The sequence below is a fragment of the Emys orbicularis genome, chromosome 15 (assembly GCF_028017835.1).
Source record: "Emys orbicularis isolate rEmyOrb1 chromosome 15, rEmyOrb1.hap1, whole genome shotgun sequence".
Classification (NCBI taxonomy): domain Eukaryota; kingdom Metazoa; phylum Chordata; order Testudines; family Emydidae; genus Emys; species Emys orbicularis.
The window spans coordinates 7,178,772-7,206,682 of NC_088697.1; the positions used below are offsets into that span (position 1 = coordinate 7,178,772).

The 27,911-nt window shown below is 48.8% G+C and overlaps 1 protein-coding gene across 1 annotated transcript; it reads right to left on the bottom strand.

Moving 5' to 3' along the window:
• On the bottom strand, positions 1 to 27,335 carry LOC135889530 (zinc finger protein 773-like). Its single transcript, XM_065417391.1, has 11 exons — positions 27,273 to 27,335; positions 26,403 to 26,489; positions 24,259 to 24,480; positions 23,599 to 23,621; positions 21,990 to 22,083; positions 21,639 to 21,671; positions 20,665 to 20,806; positions 18,199 to 18,287; positions 17,352 to 17,478; positions 475 to 793; positions 1 to 397 (listed from the first exon to the last, which is right to left on the bottom strand). Exons 1-11 carry the CDS (start codon positions 27,333 to 27,335, stop codon positions 1 to 3), a joined length of 1,596 nt encoding a protein of 531 aa, XP_065273463.1.
• Positions 27,336 to 27,911: the final 576 nt, after the last annotated feature.

Here is a 27,911-nt window from a genome sequence, read left to right on the forward strand (position 1 = left end):
CTAGAGGTTTTTATGGTGTTGATCTCCCTTGCAGATTCTCTGATGGCTAACATAGGTTAAGTACCAAGAGAAGGTATTCCCACACTCACTGCATTTGTACGGCCTCTCCCCAGTGTGGATTCTCTCATGATGAAAAAGGCCTGATCTTTGAGTGAAGCTTTTCCCACACTTACTGCATCCATAGGGCCTCTCCCCAGTGTGGATTTTCTGATGTTTAGAAAGGTCTGAGCTGCTAGTGAAGCTTTTCCCACACTCACTGCATTTGTAGGGCCTCTCCCCTGTGTGGATTCTCTCATGTTGAAAAAGGCCTGATCTGTGAGTGAAGCTTTTCCCACACTCACTGCATTTGTAGGGCCTCTCCCCTGTGTGGATTCTCTTATGGTGAAAAAGGCCTGCTCTTTGAATGAAGCTTTTCCCACACTCACTGCATTCGTAGGGCCTCTCCCCCTATGGATTCTCTGATGATCAGAAAACGTTGATCTGTGAGTGAAGCTTTTCCCACACTCAGTGCATGTATCTTTCCTCTTTCCCCTGAGGATTTCCTGCTGGGTTGTGGTTTCCTTGAGGTCCTGCTGAGTTCCCTGACAGGAAATAAATTTACCTATTTTCTCCAGTGGCTGGTTTCCCTGCTCTCTTTCTGGTCTGCGCTGAATCGCACAGGATTTTCCCTGCTCATGACTCCTGGACACATTCCGTTTCGATCTTTGTGATAATGCTCTGTGTTTATCCACTTGCTCAACATTTTCCTGCTGAGAATTCTGCTCCTCTTTCTCAGAAATCATTGCATTACCTGCTGTGATAGAGATAGAAACCTCAAACAGGGATGGAAAGGGGAAGACCAAATGAAAACAAGTGCTGGAGAGGGGTCAAATAAAAATCAGGAACTGAACTCCTCCCAACTCCTCGCCCAAATAGCAGGGGATCAATTCAGCCTTCACATCCCATCCAAATTTGCAGAGGGAAGGGAGGAAACTTCTGCCTGGTGTCTGCTAGGATCTATAGGAAGCCATGACCTATATTTACCCTTAGGATATGACCCCTGCTAGCGACAATAATGAACTGAGAGACCTCCTAAGACTTTGTAGGGCATCCCAGATGTTTTCTTCAGGCACGTACAGATTTTGAGTTGGTTTAATGTTTCCTCACCTGTGCAGGGAGCTCTCAGGATCTCTCTTTCCTCTGAACCCTGGAGGTCTGGGACCCATGACTCTTGCCCTTGTTCCAACTGGGAGATCACATCAGGTTTGGAAACTGGAAACCCTGCTCAGATGAAAGAAAACAAAGGACTTCAGTTGATTTCATAAGACTTTGTCATAAAAAAACATTCTATTAATTTAACTTCAGTGTTTAGTGTGACCTGGTGTGCCTGGGGCAGTCCCTCACTGAAAATGCCAAGGTCATGACAGGCTGAAAAAGGGATAGCATATGCTCCCAAAACTGGTGGTTAACACTGATGTTAAACTCACCGACCAGTCACAAACTGCTTCTGATCACCCACACTGGTTACTGAGAAGCTGAAAAAAGAAATCACACAGCCCCCTGTATTGCATTCACGTTCTCTGACTCCCAATCAGCACCTAGGTCCAGTACAGTGAGAGGTTATTTAAAAACTCTGCTCACAAACAAAATGTTCTTCTGATCCCAAAGGGTTACCACCAGTACCAGGTCATGATAGGTTTGGCTCTTACCCAAAATACCATGCTGCCAGCCAATCCTTTAGCATCTAAACTCAAGATTTAAATGAAAGAAATACAGAAAGAAGTTAAATGGGAAAGCAGTTAGGTACATTCTGAAATCTATATATCAGGTTCTTAGCAGTACTGGTGAGTTAGTGGCTTGGAAGTCCACCTGGAACACATCCAAAGCTTGGATGGGTCATTCAGTCCTTTGTTCAAGGCTTCATTTTGTAGAGATGTTGCTTCAGAGGTAGGAAGAGGGATTGAAGACAAAATGGAGACGATGCAGCTGCCCTTTATATTCCTTTTGCCATGTGGCTTGTACTTCCTGTGTCCCAAACACAAGCTTCACAGCACAGGGCATGGAAAAGCCTTGGAGTTTTCAGTATACAGGTATATTCTTGCATGTCTTGCTGACTCAATAGGTGTATCCCCTTGGTCCTTTACATGGGCTCATTGTACAGCTGATGACCCTTGATGGACCAGCGAACAGGCTAGGCAGTGCTGATGCCAATATGTCTGGGTGTGTCACCCAGAAACACTGCACAAGTCTGGAATACATAGATTCATAGATTCATAGATTCTAGGACTGGAAGGGACCTCGAGAGGTCATCGAGTCCAGTACCCTGCCCGCATGGCAGGACCAAATACTGTCTAGACCATCCCTGATAGACATTTATCTAACCTACTCTTAAATATCTCCAGAGATGGAGATTCCACAACCTCCCTAGGCAATTTATTCCAGTGTTTAACCACCCTGACAGTTAGGAACTTTTTCCTAATGTCCAACCTAGACCTCCCTTGCTGCAGTTTAAGCCCATTGCTTCTTGTTCTATCCTCAGAGGCTAAGGTGAACAAGTTTTCTCCCTCCTCCTTATGACACCCTTTTAGATACCTGAAAACTGCTATCATGTCCCCTCTCAGTCTTCTCTTTTCCAAACTAAACAAACACAATTCTTTCAGCCTTCCTTCACAGGTCATGTTCTCAAGACCTTTAATCATTCTTGTTGCTCTTCTCTGGACCCTTTCCAATTTCTCCACATCTTTCTTGAAATGCGGTGCCCAGAACTGGACACAAAACTCCAGCTGAGGCCTAACCAGAGCAGAGTAGAGCGGAAGAATGACTTCTCGTGTCTTGCTCACAACACACCTGTTAATACATCCCAGAATCATGTTTGCTTTTTTTGCAACAGCATCACACTGTTGACTCATATTTAGCTTGTGGTCCACTATAACCCCTAGATCCCTTTCTGCCGTACTCCTTCCTAGACAGTCTCTTCCCATTCTGTATGTGTGAAACTGATTTTTTCTTCCTAAGTGGAGCACTTTGCATTTGTCTTTGTTAAACTTCATCCTGTTTAACTCAGACCATTTCTCCAATTTGTCCAGATCATTTTGAATTATGACCCTGTCCTCCAAAGCAGTTGCAATCCCTCCCAGTTTGGTATCATCTGCAAACTTAATAAGCATACTTTCTATGCCAATATCTAAGTTGTTAATGAAGATATTGAACAGAGCCGGTCCCAAAACAGACCCCTGCGGAACCCCACTCGTTATGCCTTTCCAGCAGGATTGGGAACCATTAATAACAACTCTCTGAGTACGGTTATCCAGCCAGTTATGCACCCACCTTATAGTAGCCCCATCTAAATTGTATTTGCCTAGTTTGTCGATCAGAATATCATGCGAGACCGTATCAAATGCCTTACTAAAGTCTAGGTATACCACATCCACAGCTTCTCCCTTATCCACAAGACTCGTTATCCTATCGAAGAAAGCTATCAGATTGGTTTGACATGATTTGTTCTTTACAAATCCATGCTGGCTGTTCCCTATCACCTTACCACCTTCCAAGTGTTTGCAGATGATTTCCTTAATTACTTGCTCCATTATCTTCCCTGGCACAGAAGTTAAACTAACTGGTCTGTAGTTTCCTGGGTTGTTTTTATTTCCCTTTTTATAGATGGGCACTATATTTGCCCTTTTCCAGTCTTCTGGAATCTCTCTAGAAGACTGGGAAAGGGCACAGATATACCCTATATATCTATAACTCACAATACAAAGGTGATACAAACAGAAACAAAATTATCATACTTGGAAAATCATAACATTTTCACTGACACCTTACATGGCATATCTAGCACAATTCATTGCAATTTTATCATATTGGTATTAATAATAAAATAATAATAATATAAAGTGTCTCACAATTGCATACAGTGTCACACTTAGTAAACCAGTGAATTCCCAGGACCAGCTCTCCAGGTCCTTGAAGATGCCAAACACTCTGCTCATGAGGGATTGAAATACTTTCATATCTGCTGGGAACACACACAGACAGACACTCTGTCAGCCTGTACCCCTATGTTCACTCTTCTAGAAAATTATGATAGATTTTTTACATAGTCTGGCTTGTGAGGTATCATTTGAAATTGCATAATCTACTGAATATTATCCTCCTGTTAAAATGTGTAGCAACACTGTATGTAAAGTTATGAGATTTTACTGTATGATATTATTGAAAAAGTTACAATTCTGGGAAACACCCACAGACCAGTTCCTCAGAGACAGCAAGGCAAACAGCTGGTCACATAGCCATTCTCCAGCAGGGGGAAGGTGTGGAGAAGACATTTACATTCCTTCATAGGGACCACTTGAGGCTTCTATCTACAACAGACAGCCTGTCACCATGACTCAGCTGAGAATTGAAGTTGTTTCTAGTACAAAGGACTGAGTTATAAAAAGAGGTGAGGAAAAACCTTGAGACTCTCTCTCTTCCCTTTCCATCTGCTCAGGACAACTCCTGAAGAACTGAACTTGGGCAGCAGGGGCGGGTTAGGGGGAGTCCCAGAATGTTGGGAATCATTAAGAAAGGGATAGATAATATTATATTGCCTCTATATCAATCCATAAAATATCATATTGCCTCTATAAAAATCCATGGTACGCCCACATCTCGAATACTGTGTGCAGATGTTGTCACGCCATCTCAAAAAAGATATAGTGGAAATGATTCAGAAAAGGGCAAAAAATGATTAGGGGTATGGAACAGCTTCTCTATGAGGAGAGATTAAAAAGACTGGGACTTTTCAGCTCGGAAAAGAGATGAAGGGGGGATATAAGAGAGGTCAATAAAATCATGACTTGTGTGGAGAAAGTAAATAAAGAAGTGTTATTTACTCCTTCTCATAACACAAGGACTAGTAATCACCAAATGAAATTAATAGGCAGCAGGTTTAAAACAAACAAAAGGAATTATTTCCTCAGACAATGCACAGTCAACCTGTGGAACTCTTTGCCATATGGTGTTGTGAAGGCCAAGACTATAACAGGGTTCAAAAAAAGAACATGATAAATTCCTCCATGAGGACAATGAGACAATGAAAGAGTCCTGGGGAAGCTGGGAACAGTAAGCATGTGCTGGTGGGGTTCAGTGGAGAAAGGGAACAGGAGGACAGGATACTGGGCTAGATGGACCTTTGGTCTGACCCAGTATGGCTGTTTTTACGTACTAGGTAATCTAGTGAGTCCAGTGTAATGGGAGGGAGTAGGAAAATCCCTCTCTGTGGAGAACACTAGGAAATTAGAAGCTATAATTCAGGAGCAACAGACTCTAATTAGTCTGGAAAAGCAGAATGTGAAAAATAAAAAATGGGGTCATGTGACTTTGGGAATGAGGGACTCAAAAATCGAACATGCCTGCAGAGAAGAGAGATTGTTGCTATTACACATGGTGATGGGGGAGCAAGACTTTCCGTGTCTCAGCAAGTTTGACTACCAACTTAAGCCATTTTCACATGCTGGGGTGCAATCCAGATCAGTGAGGAGTTGTTTCATCTGTAATCCTGGGTGAGATTCATTGTTCTGCTGCTGGAGCTCCCTTGTCTGGATACCTCCAGCCAGCATTCAACGATGCACTGAGTGACTGTGTGATAAGTAACCCTGGACCAGCAGCTCAGACTCCAGCAGCCTGCTTGTTACAGCCCAAGCACATTCTGGTTTGGGTGGAATAGGCTCAGTGTTTGAAGAGAAGATCAGGGGTAGGAAGCTTCTGTTCGATATGCTGGACCTAAGCCCCAGTTTTACTTGAGCAAACAGGAGATATTTGACACTGTGCGATACTGCTCCTGTGCTCTGTCCCCAAAGTGTTCTGCAGCAGGGGAGGGTAGTTTGTGTGTCACTGGTATATTGGGATGATGCTGAAACAGGACAGAGTAGAGGTGGCATTGTGGGGGTGGCATGAACCTCATCTCTTAATTTTCCCTTCCAAGAACCGAGGGGACAGTTACCCTTACCCAGAGAGGTCACATTCTCGTAGTTCTCCTGCATGACGTCTCTGTAGAGGGCTCTCTGAGTGGGGTCCAGCAGGGCCTACTTTTCCCTGGTGAAATACACAGCCACCTCCTCGAAGGTCACCGGCCCCTGAAAGAGCAAGAGTCTAACACTCAGTACCTGTTGCCCCACTCATAGCCCCACTATTCATGGGGGAGAGGAGCGAATCAAATAGAAGCTCTGGGTGGATCACAGTCAACAGAGTCCCACACCGCTCAGAGCATCCAGGAAACACCAGGGTGAGAGGACGAAGAGAGAGCCCCTTGTCTCTCCCAACAGATCCATCACACACCTACTAGCCACAGACTGATACAGGAGATGGAGCCCCTAGCAGTATCCAAGGAGAGCTCCCTGGTAGGAAGCCCAACACCCTCTTCCTTGTGAGGAACTAGATATGAAGGGAGGGGAATCTCCCCTAAGCCTGATTGGTGGGTGCCACCTTCATATCTCACAGTAGTTGCTGGTTAGTTGGGTCAGGCTCCAGCACTAGGAGTCTGGTCGGTTTTTCTAGCCCCATTTAGGTGGGTTATTTTCTGTTCAACAAATTGGAGCATTTCCAACTCCGAACTTCATGGGTCTGTTCCTAGAAGCTAGACCACTTATTAAACAATTCCCAGCAGGTTTGCCACAACCTGTCCTCCTCCCTTTCTCCACCCTGTGCATTTCCTGTACCATTCCAACCTCCAAACCAGACTGTGCAAACCTTCCTATCTCTGGTGTATTTGCTGTCCCTCTCCCTCCTGTCACCTACCACCAGCAAGCCCCCAATAATCCCTACCTGAACCAGCTCCTCTGCAGCCATTTCTCTCCCCTGTCCCATGGGAGGATGGGATGAACTGGAGCGAAACAGGGACATCATTCTGCAGCCTGGCAGGGTGAGAAGGGCAGCTTTAATTAAGGTCACGTCCCAGCACACAACCCCCCTGGGGGAGCAGCAGCTGCTCAGCCTGGTCTCCCAGATCACTATTGAGGCTGTAGCATCTGACCCAGGAAGCTGAACCCCAATATCGCGAGCAGAGAGGGACAGAGCATTTCAGCAGTACCCACCTGGGGAAGTGAGGAAACAGATTGACAGAGCGAGACGGGTACCCAGAAGTCACTTACTACAGGAGAGGCCCAACAAGGAAAATAACAGAACACCACTGGCCATCACACACAGCCCCCAGCTAAAACCTCTCCAACACGTCCTCAACAATCTACAACCTATCCTGGAAAATGATCCCTCACTCTTACAGATCTTGAGAGGCAGTCCAGTCCTCGCTTACAGACAGCCCCCCAACCTGAAGCCAATATTCACCAGCAACTACACACCACTCCACAGAAAACAAACCTCATTGTCTACTCTGTCCCCATATCTACTCTAGCCACACCATCAGAGGACCCAACCACATCAGCCACACCATCAGGGACTCATTCACCTGCACATCTACTAATGTGATACATGCCAGCAATGCCCCACTGCCATGTACATTGGCCAAACTGGACAGTATCCACGTAAAAGAATAAATGGACACAATCAGACAACGGGAATGGGAACAAAAGCCAGTAGGAGAACACTTCAATCTCCCTGGACATTCTATACCAGATTTAAAAGTAGCCATACTTGAACAAAAAATTCTTCAGAAACAGATTTCAAAGAGAAACAGCAGAACTAAAATTCATTTTCAAATTTAACACCATTAATTTGGGCTTGAATAGGGACTGGGAGTGGCTGGCTCATTACAGAAGCAACTTTTCCTCTCCTGGAATTGACACCTCCTCATCAATTATTGGGAGATTACTACATTCACCCTGATTGAATTGTCCCTGTCTACACTGGTTATCCACTTGTGAGGTAACTCCCTTCTCTTCCTGTGTCAGTATAACAACGCCTGCATCTGTAATTTTCACTCCATGCACCTGAAGAAGTGGGTTTTTTACCCATGAAAGCTTATGCCCAAATAAATCTGTTAATCTTTAAGATGTCACCGGACTCCTTGTTGTTTTTGTGGTTACAGACTAACACGGCTACCCCCTGATACTTGACTTCCCTCCTTTAGCTCTCTGGGGAGAGTAGCTAATGAGAGCCCCTCCTCACAGGGAGAATTGCTAATCTCATTTACCCCACTGTCGATCTGGAGTCACTCCTTGTCTTTCCATACAGTGACTCTGGATTAACAATGATCTCAATGAAGCCAGATTTCAGAAAGAATGAGTCCCGAATGCTGTGGAAGAGACCATAGTGTGGCAGTGCTAACACCCTTCCCACCTCCCTCACCCCCCAGAACTAGGACAAGGACTGGGGGGATGAATTTTTCCATCAGAACCAGATGTTCCTGCAGTTTTCAAGAGAGGAGAAAAGCAAAATCTGTGATTTCACCTCACAGTGTTTGATAAGTGGATAGAAAGTTATCACGGTGGCTGGGGAACACCGGGCAGTGCTTGGAGCCACAATTCTGGCACAAGCTGATCAGGGAGGAGGAGCATGGTTTGCAGCAGGCCCCAGAGCCCCCAGCTAGGGGCCCCCAGTACCCAGAGCCCAGTCCAGCCCACCCCAGCCAGGGTCTCACCAGATATTCCCTGGGACCCAGCCCCCAGAGTCCCTGGCCAGGGACCCCAGATAGCCCACTGGCCAGGGAACCCCCACCAGACCATCACTGCCAGGTTGGGAATTCCAAAGGGTTCCCCCCACCAAGAGCCCCCAGCAGCCAGGGACCTCCCAATGGGAATTCAGTCCCCCACTGCCTGCCTAGGACTCCCTTTTGGCCCTCCCCAAGAGACGCCCACCCCTGTTGTTCTGCAGCCAACAGGCCACCAGCGACACCCACCTCCAGGACTCATAGTCTTAGTGCTGGGCACATCAGAACCACCCCCAAAACCCCAAATCTCCAGAACCCACCAACCTAACTAGGGTACCCCCTGCCCAGCCACCCAGAGGTCTCCCCCCACCACAATGCCCCTTCAGCTCCAGCTGCAATCTCCACACACAGACACCACCTCTCCCCCCCCCCCCAGCAACAGTGTTACCTCACAGTGTCTGATAAGTGGATAGAAAGTTATCACCACCCCCTGCTGGCCAGTCAAACAGGCAGAGGGAGCCCTGGGGGATGTTTCTTTAACAGGAGAATGGAAGGCATGGAGGGTCAAAATAGGTAAGAAATTTCCATGCCCTGTCACTAACAAATAATGGCCCCAAAGGTGGCTACATCTTAGCACCGCGGGAAGTAACCCCTGACAGACCATTTGTCATGGGGTTTAGGATGCTTCTGGACCCACGCTGCACTCAGAGTGACGACCTTTTCTCCAGCTTGTCATGGAATGAGAATAGGGTCCAGCCAACTCTCCTGCTACCAGCTGGGAACCACTAATCTCCCAAAGTTGGGGAGGCCTCTGGCTTTGATGTCTATTGAATATGTGGCTGGTCTCTTTCATCAGCAAACATTTTAACAGAGATAAAGGAGGGAACAAATGATTCTCAAAGGAGAGGGGAAAGATGATCACTGGGCAATTTAACCCCCTGCAACCTCCAAGATGGAGGAGGACTCAGGGCAACAGGTTCCCTCCAAGGAAGGAGAAGTTGCTGGGATTTAGAAACATGGGGAACAGCCCCAAACCCAAGAGGATTTTTAATTGACATTTGATAATGACATAGAAAGAGGCAAAATCTGAGATTTGAGATCAATGTTCAGAAATGAAAGAAAAAGGGTGGAAATCTGAGGGATTTTGGATCCGTTTTTGCAATTTAGAGAGAGGAAAGTGGAAAATCCGAGGGATTTTTTATCAGTTGTTGACATGAGGTAAAATCTGAGTGTATTTCACATCAATATTTGATAAATGAAGAGAGAGGAAAGGGGCAACATTTGTGTAAGCAGAGTCAGGATGAGCTCTACCCTGACATCTGGTGGTGAATTGTAGTGAGTTGTGGAAAAGAACTTCAGGGGTTGATCTTGTTTGCATAGGCACACCCACCCCACCTAGCCTGAGCCCACGGCATCCCAAATGGTCACTTTGACTGCTGTGGGATCCCCAGTTTCTGTTATTGGGGCAGGAAGAATAAAGTGTTGTTACCCTGATTATGTGAATCAAGGGCAGTAGCACTGTACTTGGCATTTTATGATGGAGGGACTCGCCATCAACTAAGTATCACTCGCTAGACAAGGGACATGGGTTCCACAACCCAGTGAATGGAGAGAGGTGGGGGACAGATATTTGTACCTGATGGTGTGGGCCTGAAACACCAATTGCACCTTCTTTTTCTCTTCTCTTCCCCCCCCCCCCCCACCTGTGGAATATCAGAGCTAATCTTGATTCTATTAGGAGTCTGGTTACAGGCTGATGAGCTGACTTCACCTTGGGCCAATGGTGCACTAGCACTGGGGCTCCCCCTACTACAAACTGAATTCATTGAGTGTTGTGTTAAGTAGTGGGGGCGCCTGAAGCTATATGGCTGAGCAGCTGGTGGAGCAGAGCAGTTGGCAGACTGGCTCATGGTGAAGGCTGTAGCAGAACCCCACGGAGAGGTGGGGCAGTTGGCCTTGGATCACATAAGGTGCCCCTTAACACCCCTGTGGGGGTGGGTATTTCTACCCAGGCTGGGAGGTAAAACTCTGCAGATAAACTTTTGAACTCTACAGCTGCACTGACCGGGACAGAGACTTTGGATTGTTGGACTTTTGGGTGATTTTTGGGTTGCTGGACTCAAGAGATTTTTGGGGTGTTGGACTTTTGGGACTTTGCGTGATTTCTTTTGGGTTGCTGGACTTAAGACCCTGAGGGGAAAAGGACACTGCCAAACGTACTTGTTTGGGGGGGTGGTCTTTTGCTCATGGTCTGTGTTATGAATCTTGTTTGTGGTGTTTCCCCAACATAATGCCGCATTGTTTCCCTCCTTTATTAAAAGGATTTTATAAATAAATTAATGGAGCTATCCTATTTATGGAAGGGACCTTGAAAGGTCATTGAGCCCAGTCCCCTGCCTTCACTAGCAGGACCAAGTACTGATTTTGCCCCAGATCCTTAAGTGGCCCCCTCAGGGATTGAACTCATAACGCTGGATTTAAGCAGGCAAATGCTCAAACTACTGAACTATCCCTCCCCCTTTTGCTACATTCAGATGTCAAGCTTGTGAGAGGGGAAGTATTGCACCCAGGGGGGGGGTGATATGTAATTGTCCCAGGTGGGGGCTCGAGCCAGTTTTGCATTGTGATATTGAAACGGAACCCCTAGATGCTGAACCCGGCCCTTGTTGCTGCCAACTCAGACAGGAAGAAGGGTTACATTTGCAAACATTTTATATTCACATTCTGGAATCTGAGAAAAGGTGTAAATCTGAGATTTTCTTAGTATTTTATAATTAGAAAGACAGGAAAAAATCTCAAGGCATATTCAATTAGAAATAGACAACTAGAGAGAAAGCGGGGCAAATGTTTAGGGTATTTTATGTCAATCTTTGAGATTTGCAGAGAATACGTATCACAAACTACGCAATTGATAGCCTGAGAGAAAAACACCAAGTCTGGAGGGGATTTTATATTGGTTGGACTAGGATCTTGGTCTAGGTCTCGGTTTTACCTGGCAGAAAGGGGGGCCCTGACATCAGTTGGGGTCTCCACAGCACCTGTCACAACAGTGGGGTCTGACCTCTGTTGGGGTCTCTGCAGCACCTGGCACAATGGGAGCCTGATTTCACTTTGTGTTGATGCCGGGCCTGGCACAACAGGGGCCCGGAGCTCAGTCAGGGTCACTGTAGCACCCGGCACAACAAGGTCCCTGCTCTCTGAAGGGGTCTGTGCAGTTCCTTGCACAATGAGTGCCCCAAACTGGGTCAGGGTTTGTGCAGTGCTCGGCACACTGGGGGACCTGATCTCAGGCAAGGCCTGAGCCATGCTCAGTACAATAAGAGCCCTGATCTCAGTCAGACATCTGGGGAGAAACACGGGAAGATTTTCAAGAATTTGATATCAGTATTTCAGAACTGAGGAGAAAATGGGGCACAGACTAAATATTTGCCAATATAAGAGAAAAACAACAAAAGCTGGGGAGATTTTATGTCACCATTCAACAGTTCAAGAGAATAGAGGGGAAATTTGAGGAGATTATACAGCGATATTCAATCAACAACAGAATGGGATGGATTCTTCTTGCCTCACATTCACATGGCCAGCAGGGAGCCCTGGGTGATGTCGCTTTCACAGGGGAAAGGAGTGGGGCTGGAGTCAGAAGGTCACTGGCTGTGGGGTCTGGAAATGTGATAGGCAGTAGTGTGTGTGTGGAGAGTTGCTGGGTTGGGCAGGGTGGGGGAGGAGAAGTAGCTGGGACTGGGAAACGTGGGGCTGAGCTGTCTCCATGGGGGACGCTTGCTCCTCCCTTCCCTTCCTGGGCCTTTCAATGCCCTGTTGCCAGCAGAGAGTGCCCCCCCCCCAAGCCCAGCCCAGAGGTAACCCTGTCTTGGGGCTCTCCCAGCCTCTGCCCATTAACCCTCTTCCCATTTCAGAAATCACGCAGGGGAACGATTTCCCACCTAAACAAGGACAAATTACTGCAGGTAAAAATGGGGGGGACACCCCAAACCTGAGATTTAAACTGGCCATTGGCGAAGTGGAGAGAAAATGGGGTACAACTGGGGGAGGAGAACAGAGAACTTCTCAGGGATTTGAGGAAAGGGGGGGATCACCATGGATGTTGCTCGTTGCTCTCTAGAGAGAAAGGGGACAGGGCTGGAGAGAATGTGGTCCCCACGGGAGAGAGCAGAAGTAAATCCGAGGGAATCTCAGCCCCCCCCCTTTCTCTCCCCGCTCCTCGGGGGTCACCTGCTCTTCTCCTCCCACTGCCATTTCCGGGCTGCTCAGACATTTTCTATCTGCCCCTTTTCCCAGGTCTCCCCCCTCTCCTTCCCCCGTTTCTCCCCCGCCCAGTCTCACTTCTCTCCCTCCCTGGCAGTCACCGCCCAGCCACACGTAGGTACCCCAGTGGGGGTTGGTCCCCTCCCCCCGGGACCCCCCGTGGTGCCCCAGTGCAGAGCCTGGGCGTTGGGCTAATGCTGGGACAGCAGCTCTGAGCCCCCCACAGGCGCTGCCCCCCAGGGAGCAGATCCCGGCGCTGCGAGATGCTGGGTCCCCCCCACGGACACTGGGGCAGAGTCACCGCCCGGCCCCAGCCCTGCCCCTGGGGCTCACTCTGGTATCTGGAGGTTGCAGCTCTGCAGTGGGGCAGGCAGAGATCAGGGCGGCTCCAGTGGGATCAGGGCCCGGGCCGGGCATGGGGGTGTTAATGAAGGTCTCCCCGGCACAGACCCTCCTGCTCAGCCCGCTCCACAGCGCGAGGGAGCAGCAGTGGGTGAGCGCTGCCTCTGTGCATGCAGGACTCCTTCCCCTCCCCATCTGCGCATGCCCAGAGCCGGGAGCCACAAAACTCTTATCTGGCTCCGGGAGAGGCTCCAATGGCCCCGCACGAGCTGGGCTCAGCCACAGCGCCTCCTGCACATTCGCAGCCCATTTTCTCCTCCCCCTGCTCAACATCACTTCCGCTCCCGGGAGACTCAGGAACTACATCTCCCAGCCTTCACCGGGGGCCCTTCCGCCCTCTCCAGCCTAGGTAAGGGCGGGCCCCGGGGTCAGCCTGATCCCCCCACAGCCTCATCTCCTTTCCCCGCAGAGACCCCCCGGCCCCGTGCCCCTCCCCCAGCCTGCACCTCTCACTCCCACCCCCCCCAGCCAGTAGCAGCCCCGCCCGGAGCCACCAGTGCCTTCTCGCTTCTCAGGCGAACTCTCGTGGCCCGGGGGCGGGGCCTGGGCTTGGAGACTTTGCAGCTCTGTCCTGATTGCAGGCCAGAGCACTGAATGTCGGTGCCCAGTCCTGCCTGAGGGCCAGACACCATAGACTAACTATTGCTCAGCCTGGATCAAGTGGCCTGAGCTTCGAAGACTGGTAATTCCCCTTAATTGATTGCAGTGCTAAAAGCACGACAGCGAGGAGGCGTGGCCTCCCTCAGAGATAGACCAGAAGGGATGGCCACACATGCTTACACAGCCTTTCGAGTAGTTGAAGACTGCTATCATATCCCTCCCTATTAACTCTTTTTTCCCAAACTAAACACACCCAGTTCCATCAGCCTTTGATCACTGGTTTGCGTTCCATCCCTTTGATCATCTTTGTCACTTGCCTCTGGATTCTTTCCAGTTTCTCTACATCCTATCTAGTCACTGGTGACCAAAACTGGACCCAGGACTCCCCCTGGGGCCTAACCAGTGCTGAGTAGAGCAGCACTATCACCACCTGTGATTTGCATGCTATGCTGCTGTTAATGCATTTGTTTCTTTTTCCATTATCATCACACTGTTGATCTCAAGTGAGGTTGTGATCCAGCACAACTCCCAGATCCTTCTCAGCAGTGCTGCTGCCATGCCAGTTATCCCCCATTCCGTATTTGTGCATTGGGTTTTTCTTCCCGAAGTGTAGCACCTTACACTTGTCTTTGTTGAATTTCACAGTTGTCTGTAGCCCAGTTCACCAATTTATCACGATCCCTTTGAAGTTTTGCTCTATCCTCCAAAGTGTTGACAACCCCCCCTCAGCTTTGTGTCATCTGCAAATGTGATCAGTATGCTCTCTATTCTTACATCCAGGTCATTAATGAAGATGCTAAATACAGGGGAGTCGCATCATACACAGATTCAACTTGCATGGGTTTAACTATATGTGCTCAGCAAAAAAATAAAAAAAAATTAAAGAAGAGAAAAACAACAATTTTAATACTGTACCTGTAGTGCGGGCGATTCTGCCCGCCATTACACTCAATGGTAATTTTGACTATACGCGATTTTTGCCTTACACACTGACGTTAGAACCTAACCCCCACGTAGGATGTGACTCCACTGTAACACCAGACCCATAACAGATCCCTGTGAAACCCCATTTGAGAAATCCCTCCAATCTGACATCATTCCGTTCATAGTTACTCTTTGCTTGCGGTTGTGTAACCAATTATATATCCATTTAATGGGAGTTCCGTTGAGCCTGCATTTCTCCAGCTTACTCATGGGACTGTGTCAAAAGCCTTTTTGAAGTCCAGGTCTATTTTATCCACCAAACCAGCTACCCTATCAAAGAAGGATATCAAGCTGGTTTGTCATGCTATGTTCTTAGTAAATCCATGCTGGCTGCTATCAATTACCCCTTCATCCTCCAGGTAGTTGCAAATTGAATGTTTTATACATTGCTCTAGTAGCTTCCCTGGTATTGAGGTCAGGCTGACTAGTATATAGTTCCCCAGCTCCTCCTTTTTCCCCTTTGTAAAGATGGGCACTATCTTAACCCTTCTCCAATCTTCTGGAACCTCTCCTGTCATCTGAGTTTGAAATATTGCCAGAGGCTCTGAGTTTCCATCAGCTAATTCTGGAGTGAACAGCAAGAAAGGAGGTAGGGAGCTGGTTTCGGGGATTAAGAGCTCTGTTATCAACATTTGAGCTGTTGAGCTTGAGTTGATGGCTAGCCATCCACGAGGAGGCATCAGAGGGAGGCTGAGATTTCAGTTTGGACAGAAGGAGACAGGTCTGGAGTAGAGCGGTAGATCTATGATTCATCAGCATATGGACAGTAGCTGAATTTGTGTTTGGGGGTGAGATTTCCCAGAGATAAAGTGCAGAGGAAGTGACCAAGGATTGAGCTCTGTAGAACTCCCACAGAAAACCGGAGTGGGGGTGAGGATGATCTTCCTAAGGACATGCTGAAGAAGTGGTTACAGAGGTAGGAGGAGAGCCAGGAAGAAGACAAGATGTCAAGACGACGACCATGGTCAGTGGTATTAAAGGCGGCTGATGGGTTAAGAAAAATGAGGATGGAGTACTGGTTCTGAGCTTTGCTTAGGGAGAGGTCATTAGAGACTAAGGCAAAAGCATTCTCAGTGGAGGGCCCCAAATATCTGCCTCCCTGAAACCTTCCCTTCCCACTGCCACCAGACCCTTCCTGCTCTTTGGAGCAACCACTCCCCATCCCCTTCCCACTATCCTCAGTCTTTCCACTTCCAAGTGTCCCAGATCTCCTACCCAATCCTCCCCCTCCAATAGCACTACTATTGGGACCTCCACACCCTTTTCTCCATTCCCAGTCTCCCACTCCCCCTACCCACCACACTACCTGTTCCCAGGAGCTTATGTCTCTGATTCCTCACCTCCTCTTCCTTCCATGGTACCCATCCCTCCCTGATTCCCTCTAATCTTTCACATACCTATCCCTTTCCTCCCACTACACTCAGCCTTCCCTAGAGGACATGCTGTGGCCACTGCCTCTTAGCTACACTCATTCATCTGAGTCGGAGCCGTACCACTGTTAACTTTCAGACTATGTGTATTGTGCATTTTGTTTGCATTCTGAAGGAGTTCCTCTTACAAATTTCCCCCGATTCCAAAATTTCAGGGCTGAGAGCAATATTTTAAAGTGTTTTAAAATCCACTAGCAGACTCTGGCCTCTTCTGAGCTGCAAAGTTTTGTCAGCATATCTCTGTTTGTTAGGGATGTGAAAAATCACATCCTTAATTGACATAATTATGCTGGCAAAATATCTCATGCAGACACAGAGTGCCAAAAAAGTCTATTAAAAAAATGAGAATCAAATGTCCATAAAGTTTGTAAATGCCGAGTACAGGTTGCCCAGTTCTGCTGCATGCCTTTCCATTAGGTGGGTGGTGGCTAAACTTAAACCTCTGAAAACCCGAAAAGGAAGAGTTAATATACACACCACCCCTAAAATGCAACCTTAACTCTGCCCCGACCCCTGCAGCTGGCACTAGCCACTGGGAATGGCTCAGTAAGGCTGGTGCAAAGGTTAACAAACTAACAAAGGAAGTGGAGGTTTCTCCATTTCTTGAAGTCTTCAAGTCAGAATGGATGCCTTTCTGGGGGAGGATTTAGTCCAACACAAGGTATTCAGCTCAGTACAGCAGTAACTGGATGAAATTCTATGACCTGTGATATACAGGAGGTCAGACTAGATGACCTAATAGCCCTTTCTGGCCATAAATTCTATAATTCTACAATAGCTATGAAGGACTAAGAATGTGCCATTGTTTGTGTTGTGTTCACAGATGAGAATACCAGCATTTATCCACATGCCCTCCAGCTGTGTGCACTGGGTCAGCTGTAGCTGTAACTGGAAGGTGGAGGGAGTAGTTGGAGCAGCTTGGCAGAGCTGTGACTGTGATATGAAGGGAGATGCATGTGAACCCTGAGGGACCTAGTCTGCCCCATTTCAATACACTCAATGGGCTGTTGCTGAAACAGGGCAGAGCAGAGGTGGCGTTGTGGGGGTGGCGTGAACCTTACCTCTTCATTTCCCCTTTTAAGAATGGAGGGGACAGGAATCCTTACCCAGCGAGGTCACATTCTCATAGTTCTCCTGCATGACCTCTCTGCAGAGGGCTCTTTGATGGGGGTCCAGCAGAGCCCACTCTTCCCTTGTGAAATACACAGCCACCTCCTTGAAGGTCACCAGCCCCTGAAAGAGGAAGTGTCCAACACTCAGTACCTGCTGCCCCACTCACAGCCCCACTATTCATGGAGGGAGAGGAGTCAATCAAATGGAAGCTGTAACAGGCTCACAGTCAGCAGAGTCCCACCCTCAGAGCAGCCAGCAAGCAAAACAGGAGGGGAGATAGAGATCCCCTAGTCCCCCCCCAGCAGAGAGAGGGGGAAGGGACTTCTCATTCATCACACACCTACAAGCCAGAGGCTGATACGGGGGATGGGGCCCCCTGCAGCCTCCAGGGTCAGCTCCCCAGTAGGAATCCCAACAGACTTCCCATTGCCAGCAGCTGGAAGGAAGGGGGGATTATCTACTCTAGGCCACACTGGTGGATAACCTCCCACCCCACTCCTTTGAATCTCGTAGCAGCCTCTGGCGAATAGGTTTATGTTCTTGCACTGGGAATCAATACATTTTCCCAGCACTGTCCAGTGTTCCCCCACCAGCCCTGTTCTACAAATAGGATAATTTCCTCCCCCAAACCCCATGGGTCTGTTCCCGGAATCCAGGACTTGGTTTAAACAATTCCCAGCAAGTTTGTCACACGCCTTGTCCCCTCCCTTTTTCCACCCTGGGTATTTCCTGCCCCCTCCCACCTCCAGACAAAACTCCCCCAAAGATCCCAGGCCCTCAGTATTTCCTGCCCCTCTCCTTCCAGCAGGAACTCACTAGCAACCCCGCAATAATCCCTACCTGGACTGGCTCCACTACAGCCAGTTCCCTTCCCTGTCCCGTTGGAGGCTGGGACAATCTGGAGCCAAAGGTGGGTGTTACTCTGCCACCTATCAGGGTAAGAAGGGTGACAGGGAAGATTTCAGAAGGACCTTTAGTTCCTGTCACATCATGATCTTCCCCGGCCCTTTCCCTGCACAAAATGTTTCTGACTCGCATGCTGGGAAAATAATCCATCACTTTATCACAGCCCAGACCCAACCCCTCCCAGCAGCACTAAATCCACTGCACTAGTTTTAAAACCCTGAGAGCAACTCCCCCAATGGTCGGGACCAGGGGAGGCAGGGACAGGACAAAGTCTGCCCAGTGTAGGTGCAGTAAATGAAATGAAGCTGGGAGGCATTGTTTACTGGTGGAAGCCATTGTCAATAGATACACATAGTGGACCATTACGTTGGGTTCACTTCCATTTTATGTATTCCGTTCATCACCTGCATGCTTCCGGGTTTCAACCACCACTGCCAGGGGTCAGGAAGGGATTTTTTCTCCCAATGTATTTTGAGACGTTTTTTTAAATCTCCCAGAGAAGAAGACAGGATATTGGGCAGGGTGGATCTCTCTCTCTGTCTCTCTGTCTCTGTCTCTCTCTCTCTCTCTTCATGCTCCCATGCTCAGAGTCTAACTGATCACTATAGGTAGGATGGGGAAGGAATTTCCCCCCTGGGTCAGGTTGTAGGTGACCTGGGGGGTTTTCATCTTCCTCTGCAGCGTGGGGTGTGGGGCACTCACTAGGATTACCCAGAAATATCTCACTTAACCATTTCCCTGCCACTGCAGGGGTCTGGGGCACTGGTGCAACTCAGTCCCTCCTATTCTCTGCCTGGGGCATGTAAGAGTCTAGTCTCCTGTGGGCTGCGAGACTTTGGGCTCACTCCAGCTGTTGGGTTTAGTGGGCGGGTGCTGGGTGGTGTTGGCAGCCAGTGCTAGACAGGAGGTCAGACCAGATGATCCAGTGGTCCCTTCTGGCCTTAGACTTTATGACTGGATGTGAGCAGGTTTGGGAGCTTGTGACCTTCCCACCCCTCACTTATTTCTCCTTCATTTTCTGTCTTATCTTTCCCCCTCTCCCCTCTCTCTGCCTGGGAGACTTAGTAACCAACTATCCCTGGGTTTCTTTGCTCTCCTGCGATCGCTGACAGCACTGAATGCCTGTTTGGATCCAAACTTTCTGCCTCATCTCCATCTCTACTAACCACCTCAGGGGTTTCAGTCTCTCTAGCTGTGATACAGGTAATGGAAGGGTTACTGTGCACAGCTGCAAACTGCCTAATTTCACAGCTGAAATAAGTAAGCAAGTATCTCTTGTTGGAAGTCAAATCTTTCCTGACCCCCGAACATTTACTATAAAAGTAAGAATACAACATGTATGTGTGCTGAGTCTATATATAACTTGGACATTTCAAGAAGCTGACAGAGAACACTTGACCACAATGAACAAGGGAGTGCAGGAGTGGGGGAGTGAGATTTTCTTTGCTTTAGATCATAATGAAACACTCAACATCTCACAGTCTCCTGACTGCATTTCCTGAGCCCCCGTGGGTCGCAAACCACCAGCTGAGAAACACCAGCCTAGATCATTATTTTATATCATCATGTATTACAAATGGGAAGAGAGTGCTACATTGTATCCGGACAAAGCATGAATGAGCCAAGTGCAACGGCATGAATGGACCAACCCTGGGAACTGCTAATTCCAATAACACCCACATTTTGAACTCTCTGCCTTTCTTCACTGTAAAAAGAAGACAAAAGTTCATAAGATCTTACAATACCCTATAGCAACAAGTTGATGAAAAGTAGGTTACATTATTTTCAGCCATGAATGCCATGCACAGGTGCAAGAAGACCAAATACAGAAAAGTTAATTAAGTCCAAACAAAAGGGGGCTAATGATGTCATTCAGGGACAGTACTAAGATCTATGCTTGGTGAACAAGAAAACGTGGGAACAAAGTTACCTATGCCAAATTTGGCCTTAGGGACATGGATATAATTAGTAAACAAAATAATAAAAATAAATTGTGTCATCCACATTTACTTCTTTTTGGACTTTTTTTCAAAAGCGGGGAGAGAGAAGAAAGAAAATCATCTATCAACTTCAGAAGACTGTATCTCTTCACAATGTTCCTCAACCCAAGTCAGAAGAAGCAAACTAAACTGAGAGGCTTTGTTTTGATTATGTTTTAACTGGTATTTCCTCTTTTTCCCCTGATGATCCGTGATCCTTAATTTGCACTTTTTAAATTTTGAGCATAGTTAAATCTGTTCCTTTCTCAGAAAGGCTGTAAGGGCTTGTCAGTTAAAATATGTTCCAAAGAGACCTACTACTCCAGTGATTAGTGACTTTCTTAAAGTCTCTAAGTGCTTGTAAGTTAAATTATTTTCTAGAAGGACCCCTCAAAAGAGCAGGATTAGTAATGAAACTTACCCTGTTCCCCACAAGCCACTGCCTCTGTGCTTTTACTCTCCGGTGCAATGCCTTTCAATAATTCTAGCTCTGCTGAAGATGTTCCCCAGAAATTAATTATCCCAGGGATGAACAGGAATGTATTGGGGGGAAAATTAAGATTCTATCTTCAATGTATAAAATAATTCCAAGAAATATACATTCTTTTAAGGAATAAATTTAAGCATAAAAAAAGCTTAGAGCAAACCTTTATTAGAAAAAACCTATTCATACTTGAAGTACAAGTTATGCAAAAAAGAGACTGAATTGCTGTTTTAACAAAATTATCTGCTAATAGCTGTTTTATTAAATTAAAGTGTAAAAATCAGCTACAACCCATCACAAGCGTGAAAAGTGCACTAAAATAATAAGTTACAAATGTAAATACAGTACCAATTTTAAAAAGGCACAACAAATACAAAAAGTCTATATTTTTTTAAAGCACGAAAAAGCTCAAAAACTTGAACTATACTAACAACTTTCAAATACATGTTTAAAGAAAGCTCAGCCTTTGTATTTTTTAAAAAAAGTATCAAGCAGACATTCAAAAACAGGAAAAGTTGTCAAAATCTCATCGGTTAAAAAAAAATAAAAGCTTTCAAATCAGACTATGAAAACTTAATTACTAAACACTAGTAATATTACTGCAATTAAAAATGCCAAAATAAAATTACTAACATTAATTTAGTCAGTAAAAAATGCAATAAATAAAAAAAGTTAAAGCAAAAAAAAATAGAGTACAAAAAAAACCTGCAAAAAACTTTAAATGCTTAAGTGACATTGATGAGCTAAAACACTTAAGAGACAAGTCAGTTGAAAATACAGTGGTGCAAGAACAAAGTAACATCGCTTCACATTGTTCCACAGCTTCCAAGTGCTGGAGGCTGCAATCCCCTGTTGCTAACATGGTTATTGGTCTGAAATCTCCCCGTGACCCCTCAGAGACAGACACGTACCTTTGTCACTCCCCATTTCCAGTCGCAGCGTCTCTAGGGGAAATAGAGGATGGGAGAGGTGAGAATTCAGGCCCTCGCATTCAGGGGAGGTTCCCATTGGTTATTAATGTAACTGCTGTTAACTACGAGATGGTGACAGAGATCAGAGGCCGATAACACAGCCGCTGCAGACAGAGCTAGCCCCACAGGGCTACTCCATGGGGAAGGACGACTCGCTGAGCTGGGCTGTGAGATGGAGCCGAGGATCTGTGACATCACTAGAGTCCCCGACTCCTCCCCAGGGTGAGGGTCACTCTAACCAGAGGAGACGCCACCCCCAGACTCCAATTCACCTTTGAATCCCAGCAGCACCTCCTGCAGCATTGCACTTTTCAGAGAGAAATCGCTGAGTCTCTTCTCCAGCTCCATGAACCCCAGCTCCTGCTTCTGAAACATCCTGTCCTCCCTGCTGGGGAAAAGAGGGGTGAGAAATAGGCCTGATCCCCAATTTGTGAGCCCAGTAACCCCCAAACTCCAGGAAACCTGGATCTGAGCTTTGTAGCCTGAGATGGTCATTCTCATGGTGAGTCACCTGCCCTCAGCCCTGTGCTCTCCAGCGAGACGGGAAGTGGGGAGACACTAGATCAAGAAACAGAGACATTGTTCAGGAGCTTTCTCAGGGACGCTCTGGTTCTGTGGGGTGCTGAGCCACCTCCCACATGGGTTTACTGCAGTAACAAGGGGCACCAGCACTGGGATTATGTGGAAAGGGAGGAGACACAGACCAAAGAGTGGGCAGGTCCTACATGCTGACAGTGACCACAGACAGAGCCCAGGTCTTCAGCAGGGAATGAACATGGGCCCTTTAATGCCAAAACCCATGAACCCTTCAGCTGAAGTGGTAACTCTGGGGCGTCCAACTCATTTGGCAGAGAGGGCCATATTTCCCTGTCCGTTACGGCCAGTGGCCCAGGGCATCAGTTTAGGACTCTGTGCCCTGCTCCATTCACAGCAGAACACCCTCTGCTCTCCATGGGACACCCACGTACAAAGAACAAGGGGAAAATCTGCCCTTCGCATAGGAAATAAAATTTTACTTATTATTTTGCCAAGTCTTTGTCTGTCACACTCAGTGTCACTCAGGAGGAAAACAGCCCCCTCCTGGACACCCCTGTAGGGCCCCTGCTTGTTCATCCCTGTGTTTCCCTTTCTTTCCCACCCTTCTTTCTCCATTTCTCTCTTGCTTCTTTGTCATTGTGACTCTCCTCTGTTCTTCCCTCCCTATAGCAACCCCCTATTCCCACCCCACAAAGGCTTCACTCCCGCCCCCTCCCCGTTCCACCTGCTCAAGTGATCAGCCAGGGATGTTGACACTCCAATGACATTAACAGGGGACAGGAGAGTTCACGCTCTCAGAGCGATGGCTTCAGGATGCTGGCAGCCCCAGCAAGGCAACACTGTCCCCATTTACACTGAGGGCCAGCAACTCACTTTAAAAAATGTGAAAGCTGAGATTCTGCACCCTCTGAATACGTGATGCGGCCACATCAGTTCGGGAGACAGGCCAGGTCTGTCCCATCGGCCCTGGGTCTAGCAGGCCTGCTGTGACTTCATTAGCGATCAGACAGTACAGGGGAGTTGCATCTTACGCGGGGGTTAGGTTCTAAAGTCAGCGCGTAAGGTGAAAATCCCGTATAGTCAAACGCTTGAGTGGAATGGAGGGTGGAATCACCTGCACTACAGGTACAGTATTTAAATTATTTTTCTTTTTTTGTTGTTTTGCCGAGCATGTATAGTTAAAATCACGTAAGTTAAATGCACCTATGATGCGACTCCACTGTTAACGGCTCTTCTCCTACCTGAGTCAGCCACTAGGGGAGACAGAATCACAGGCTCCAAGGGCAGGGGGCAGCTTTCTATTCAGTGCAGTTATCAAACCTAATGGCCTATGAGGGGGAGCGAAATGGAGCCCAGGACTTACCTGCTCCCAGTGCTCCCAGCACCCTAAAGAGGGAGAGAAAGAGGAGGCAGTCAGTGGGGGTGTCCCTGGATGGGGAGGCCTGCTGCTCTGCAGGGGTCACCATTGAAGCCTCGGTAGTAGGGGAATTTCAGGTTTACATTCCCAGAGCAGCTGCCGCCCCCTACCTGGGACTTTCCCCTATGCAGCCCCAGCAATTCCTGCAGGCAGGTCGCTACTGTGGAAATCTTCTCCCCAGGCACTTTACAGGCAGAAGATATTTCTCTGCATTGAGAATCAAATTCCCCCAGTGCTGAGAGACCCAGAAGGCCCCTGGCCTCACTAAACCCATTAAACCTGCAGTGAGAGGGACCTTAGCCCTGTCTTGGGACCTCAGCATGGTGGGGGAGGGGATTTCACCCTCCAAGTGCAAGTGCAGACAGACATTTCCAGGAGAGAAGGTCTTGGGGCTGCAGCATCCAGGACTCCCAGGACCCATCCCTGGCGCCACTACCAGACTCACTGTGTGACCTTGGGCAGGGCTCTGCCCCTCCCTCTGCCTCACTTTCCCCATTTGTCCCATAGGGATAATGCCCCTGACCCCACTTTCTAAAGTGCTTTGGGTCTAGGGCTCAGAAGCTCCTATAGAAACACTGCGTATGATCATTGCAATGTCAGCCTGACCTGCAGGGGTTGGCTCAGCGGCTGCTGCCCCTTCTCTCCTCCCATCTCACTGAGCAGGGAAATCCCCCGGGACAGGCTGCAGATGCCCTCATCCCTTCTCTGGACAATGGCTCTCTCTAGCTCTTCCAGCCGGGACAGCAGCCGCTGCTCCTGCCCCTCCAGAAACCCTCGCAGCTCCTGCCACTCCCAGACAATCTTCTGCCTCTCGGCTTCCGTCTGTTTCTGCAACAGGGAAAGGGTGGCTCAGTAACAGGGGAACATAGAACATAAGAACGGCCATACTGGGTCAGACCAAAGGTCCATCTAGCCTAGTACCCTGTCTTCTGACAGTGGCCAATGCCAGGTGCCCCAGAGGGAATGAACAGAACAGGTAATCATCAAGTGAATCATTCCCTGTTTCCCATTCCCTTCTTGGAAACAGAGGATAGGGACACCATCCCTGCCCATCCTGGCTAATGGCTATTGATGGACCTATCCCCCATGAACTTCTCTAGTTCTTTTTTGAACCCAGTAAGTGTCTTGGCCTTTACAACATCCTTTGTCAAAGAGTTCCACAGGTTGACTGTGCGTTGTGTGAAGAAATACTTCATTTTGTTCATTTTAAACCTGCTGCCTATTCATTTCATTGAGTGACCCCTAGTTCTTGTGTTATGAGGAGGAGTAAATAACACTTCCTTATTTACTTTCACCTCACAAGTCATGATTTTATAGACCTCTCTCATATCCCCCCTTAGTCGTGTCTTTTCCAAGCTGAACAGTCTCAGGCTTTGTCTACATTGGAACATCTCTCCTGCCAACAAACAGCAGCTATACTTCACACCTGTTAGCAGCATGGCTGTAGCGGCACAGCTGTGTTGCTAAAAGCTGCGTAGTGTAGCCATAGACTCAGTCTTATTAATCTCACCTCATACGGAAGCTGTTCCGTACCTTTCATCATTTTGTTGCTCTATTCTGAACCTTTTCCAATTCCAATATAAGTTTTTTGAGATGGGGTGGAAAGATCCGCATACAGTATTCAAGATGTGGACGTACCATGGATTTATATAGAGGCAATATGATATTTTCTGTCTTATTATCTATCCCTTTCTTAATGATTCCCAACATTCTGTTTGCTTTGTAGACAACTGTTGCACATTGACTGGATGTTTCCAGAAAATTCACAATGACTCCAAGATCTCTTTCTTGAGTGGTAACTGCTAATTTAGACCCCATCATTTTGTGTGTATTTGATATTATCTTTTCCAATGTGCATTACTTTGCATTTATCAACATTGAAGTTCATCTGCTCGGTAACTGGGGAAAATCATAAATGCGCCTTGGGGCGGGTGGAAGAGTTATTTACCAGAACACAAGATCTCTTGTGGTGAGTGATGGGAAGTTCATTTATCCTGTGAAGGGAGGAGGGCTCAGGGCCGGGATGAGCTGTACATCACCACCAGGAGGGACTCTTCTCCCCAAAACCTCATCAACTTGCACTGAGCCAAATCCTCCATCTCTGCAGCCCACATTTCATCTCCTTCCTCCCCATCCCCCATAGGAGCTAGACAGGGACACCAGTGGATTCAGGGGGGCTGGGGTCTTCGGTGGTGGGGGTCCTTCCACCTCGAGTCTTCAGGGCACTTCGGCAGCAGGTCCCGGAGCAAGTGAAGGACCCGCCACTGAATTGCTGCCAAAGACCCGAAGCGGAAGGGGCCCTCGCCGCCAAATTGCCGCCGAAGACCTGGAGTGGAAGAAGCTCTGGGTCTTTGGCAGAGGGTCCTTCACTCTCTCCGGGTGTGTTTGGTGGCACTGAAGGACCTGCCGCTGAAGACCCGGTGAAAACTCTCGTGGGGGCCCCTGTGGGGCCCGGGGAAAATTGCCCCACTTGCCCCCCGGGTTGGCCCTGGAGCTAGAAAGGATCCCTGGTCACTGTGACATCCAAACAGCCTGTGGGCAGGTCTCTCGCCTAACACAGACTGACCTTCTCCTGCCCAGCAGCCTCCTGCATCCTAAGGGCATCATGTTACCCACGTGTCTGACCCTGCAGGCTCCCTGGGCTCTAGTGGGGATGGTTCCCTGGCTGAGGCTGGCAGGGTGGGCCCTGCATTCACCATGTCATTCTTATGCCAGGCAAACCTAAGTGGTGGGGGGCTCTGGGCACCTACCAGCAGCTCATCGCTTTGCCGCTCCTCCTTGGCTTTGTCTGCTTCTCTCTCTTTTCTCAGAGGGGCCAGATGCTTTTGTGGTACCTCCTGGAAGAAGCAGGGGAGGGAGGGTTAGAAACTGCTGCAAACAGCCTCCCAGCTGTCAGATTTCAGGGCCCATCCTGCCCTGCAGACTCCTGTGCAGAGTCGCTGGGACTCAGACTGAGAGGAGAGGGTGAAACAGGGAGCAGCTTTTCCAGAAGAAATGCAGGGCCCCAGGCTGCAGTGACAGGGGTTCAGCCCAACCCCCAGCTCCCCACATCCCCAGGCCTCACCCACATCCCAAGCAGCCAACTTCAGACAGTCCCCCACTTTCCCCAGTCCCAGCCCCCAAAGCTCCCGCAGGGCAAGATCTGAACATGGAGCCTCCCAAACATCCCCAATCCCCAGCCCTGGCCCCCCAGCACACCCCAAACTCCCAGCTCCCAGCAGCCCCACAGTCCCCAGCACCAGCCGCTCCTCCCACCCCACAGCCAGGCTCTGACACCCCAGATCCACTCCCCCAGTTCCCCCAACCCCTCACTCCCGGGCCCAGCCTGGGCTCTGATCTCTGCAGCCGAGCCACACTCTGGGCCCCTCCTGCAGCTCCCAGCCCAGCCGCTCCCATGCTGCGTCACCCCAGCCCCGCAGCAGGGGCTGCTCCGCTCTGCCCCGCCCCGCCCGGGACACTCGCCCCCCGCATCCCTTCTCCGGCCGCGGGGAGCTTGGGGACCCACCTGGGCAGGGGGCGAACCAGGCAGCCGGGCCCCTCCCGGCAGGAGCGTATCCGCCCCACGCGTGTCTCCGCTGCCCACCCGGGCCCTGCCCACTCCGTGCTGTCCCTGGACCCACCGTGCTGCCCCGCGGGCTGAAGGGCTGGAGCAGCCTCCGAGCTGCGCTCCCAGCCCCGGCCATGGCTCCGCTGACAACACAAAGGGGTGAGCTGCTGGGCTGGGGGGGCAGTAAGGGGCGGCTCCTCCCCGGGCCTGGCCCTGCCCCACCGGACCCCTCGCGGTGTGTTTGTGACACTCGGGGAATCAGGGAACCCTCCTCAGCCTGGAGCGGGGCTGGAGACTGGCTGGATCTTACCAAGAGAAAAGCAAGGGGAAGGGGTTGGTTTTGCTGAATCATTAGACTAAGGAGACCCCAGCTGAGACTGCAGCGACCACATTTCAGTTCAGCATTGAAGATGTGACACAACACATTTACAATAACCTTCCTCTAAAGCGTCTAAATCCCATGGGCACAACTCTCCAGTGCACAGCTTGTGAGCTGCACTGTGAATAGATCCTGCAGGAAGCCCCTTTCTTCTTCCCTGCCCAGCAGAGTGGCGCAGCGGACGCGTGCTGGGCCCATAACCCAGCGGTCAATGGATCGAAACCATCCTCTGCTAGCTTGGGTTTTATTACAACCCTGGAAATAATTCAGCCTGCCTTCATTTGTTCCGCATAGAAAAGAAGAACAAATTCTCTCCCTGTTTACCCTTCCACA

Excerpts from the sequence above, each read along its gene's own strand:
- LOC135889530 (XM_065417391.1), bottom strand. The coding sequence starts at position 27,335 with ATGGCCGGGGCTGGGAGCGCAGCTCGGAGGCTGCTCCAGCCCTTCAGC. Across the intron at positions 24,481-26,402 it reads GGCAAAGCGATGAGCTGCTG|AAACAGACGGAAGCCGAGAG; the intron begins GTAGGTGCCCAG and ends TCCCTGTTGCAG. Across the intron at positions 17,479-18,198 it reads CTGTAGTGGAGCCAGTCCAG|GGGCTGGTGACCTTCAAGGA; the intron begins GTAGGGATTATT and ends TTCCTCTTTCAG.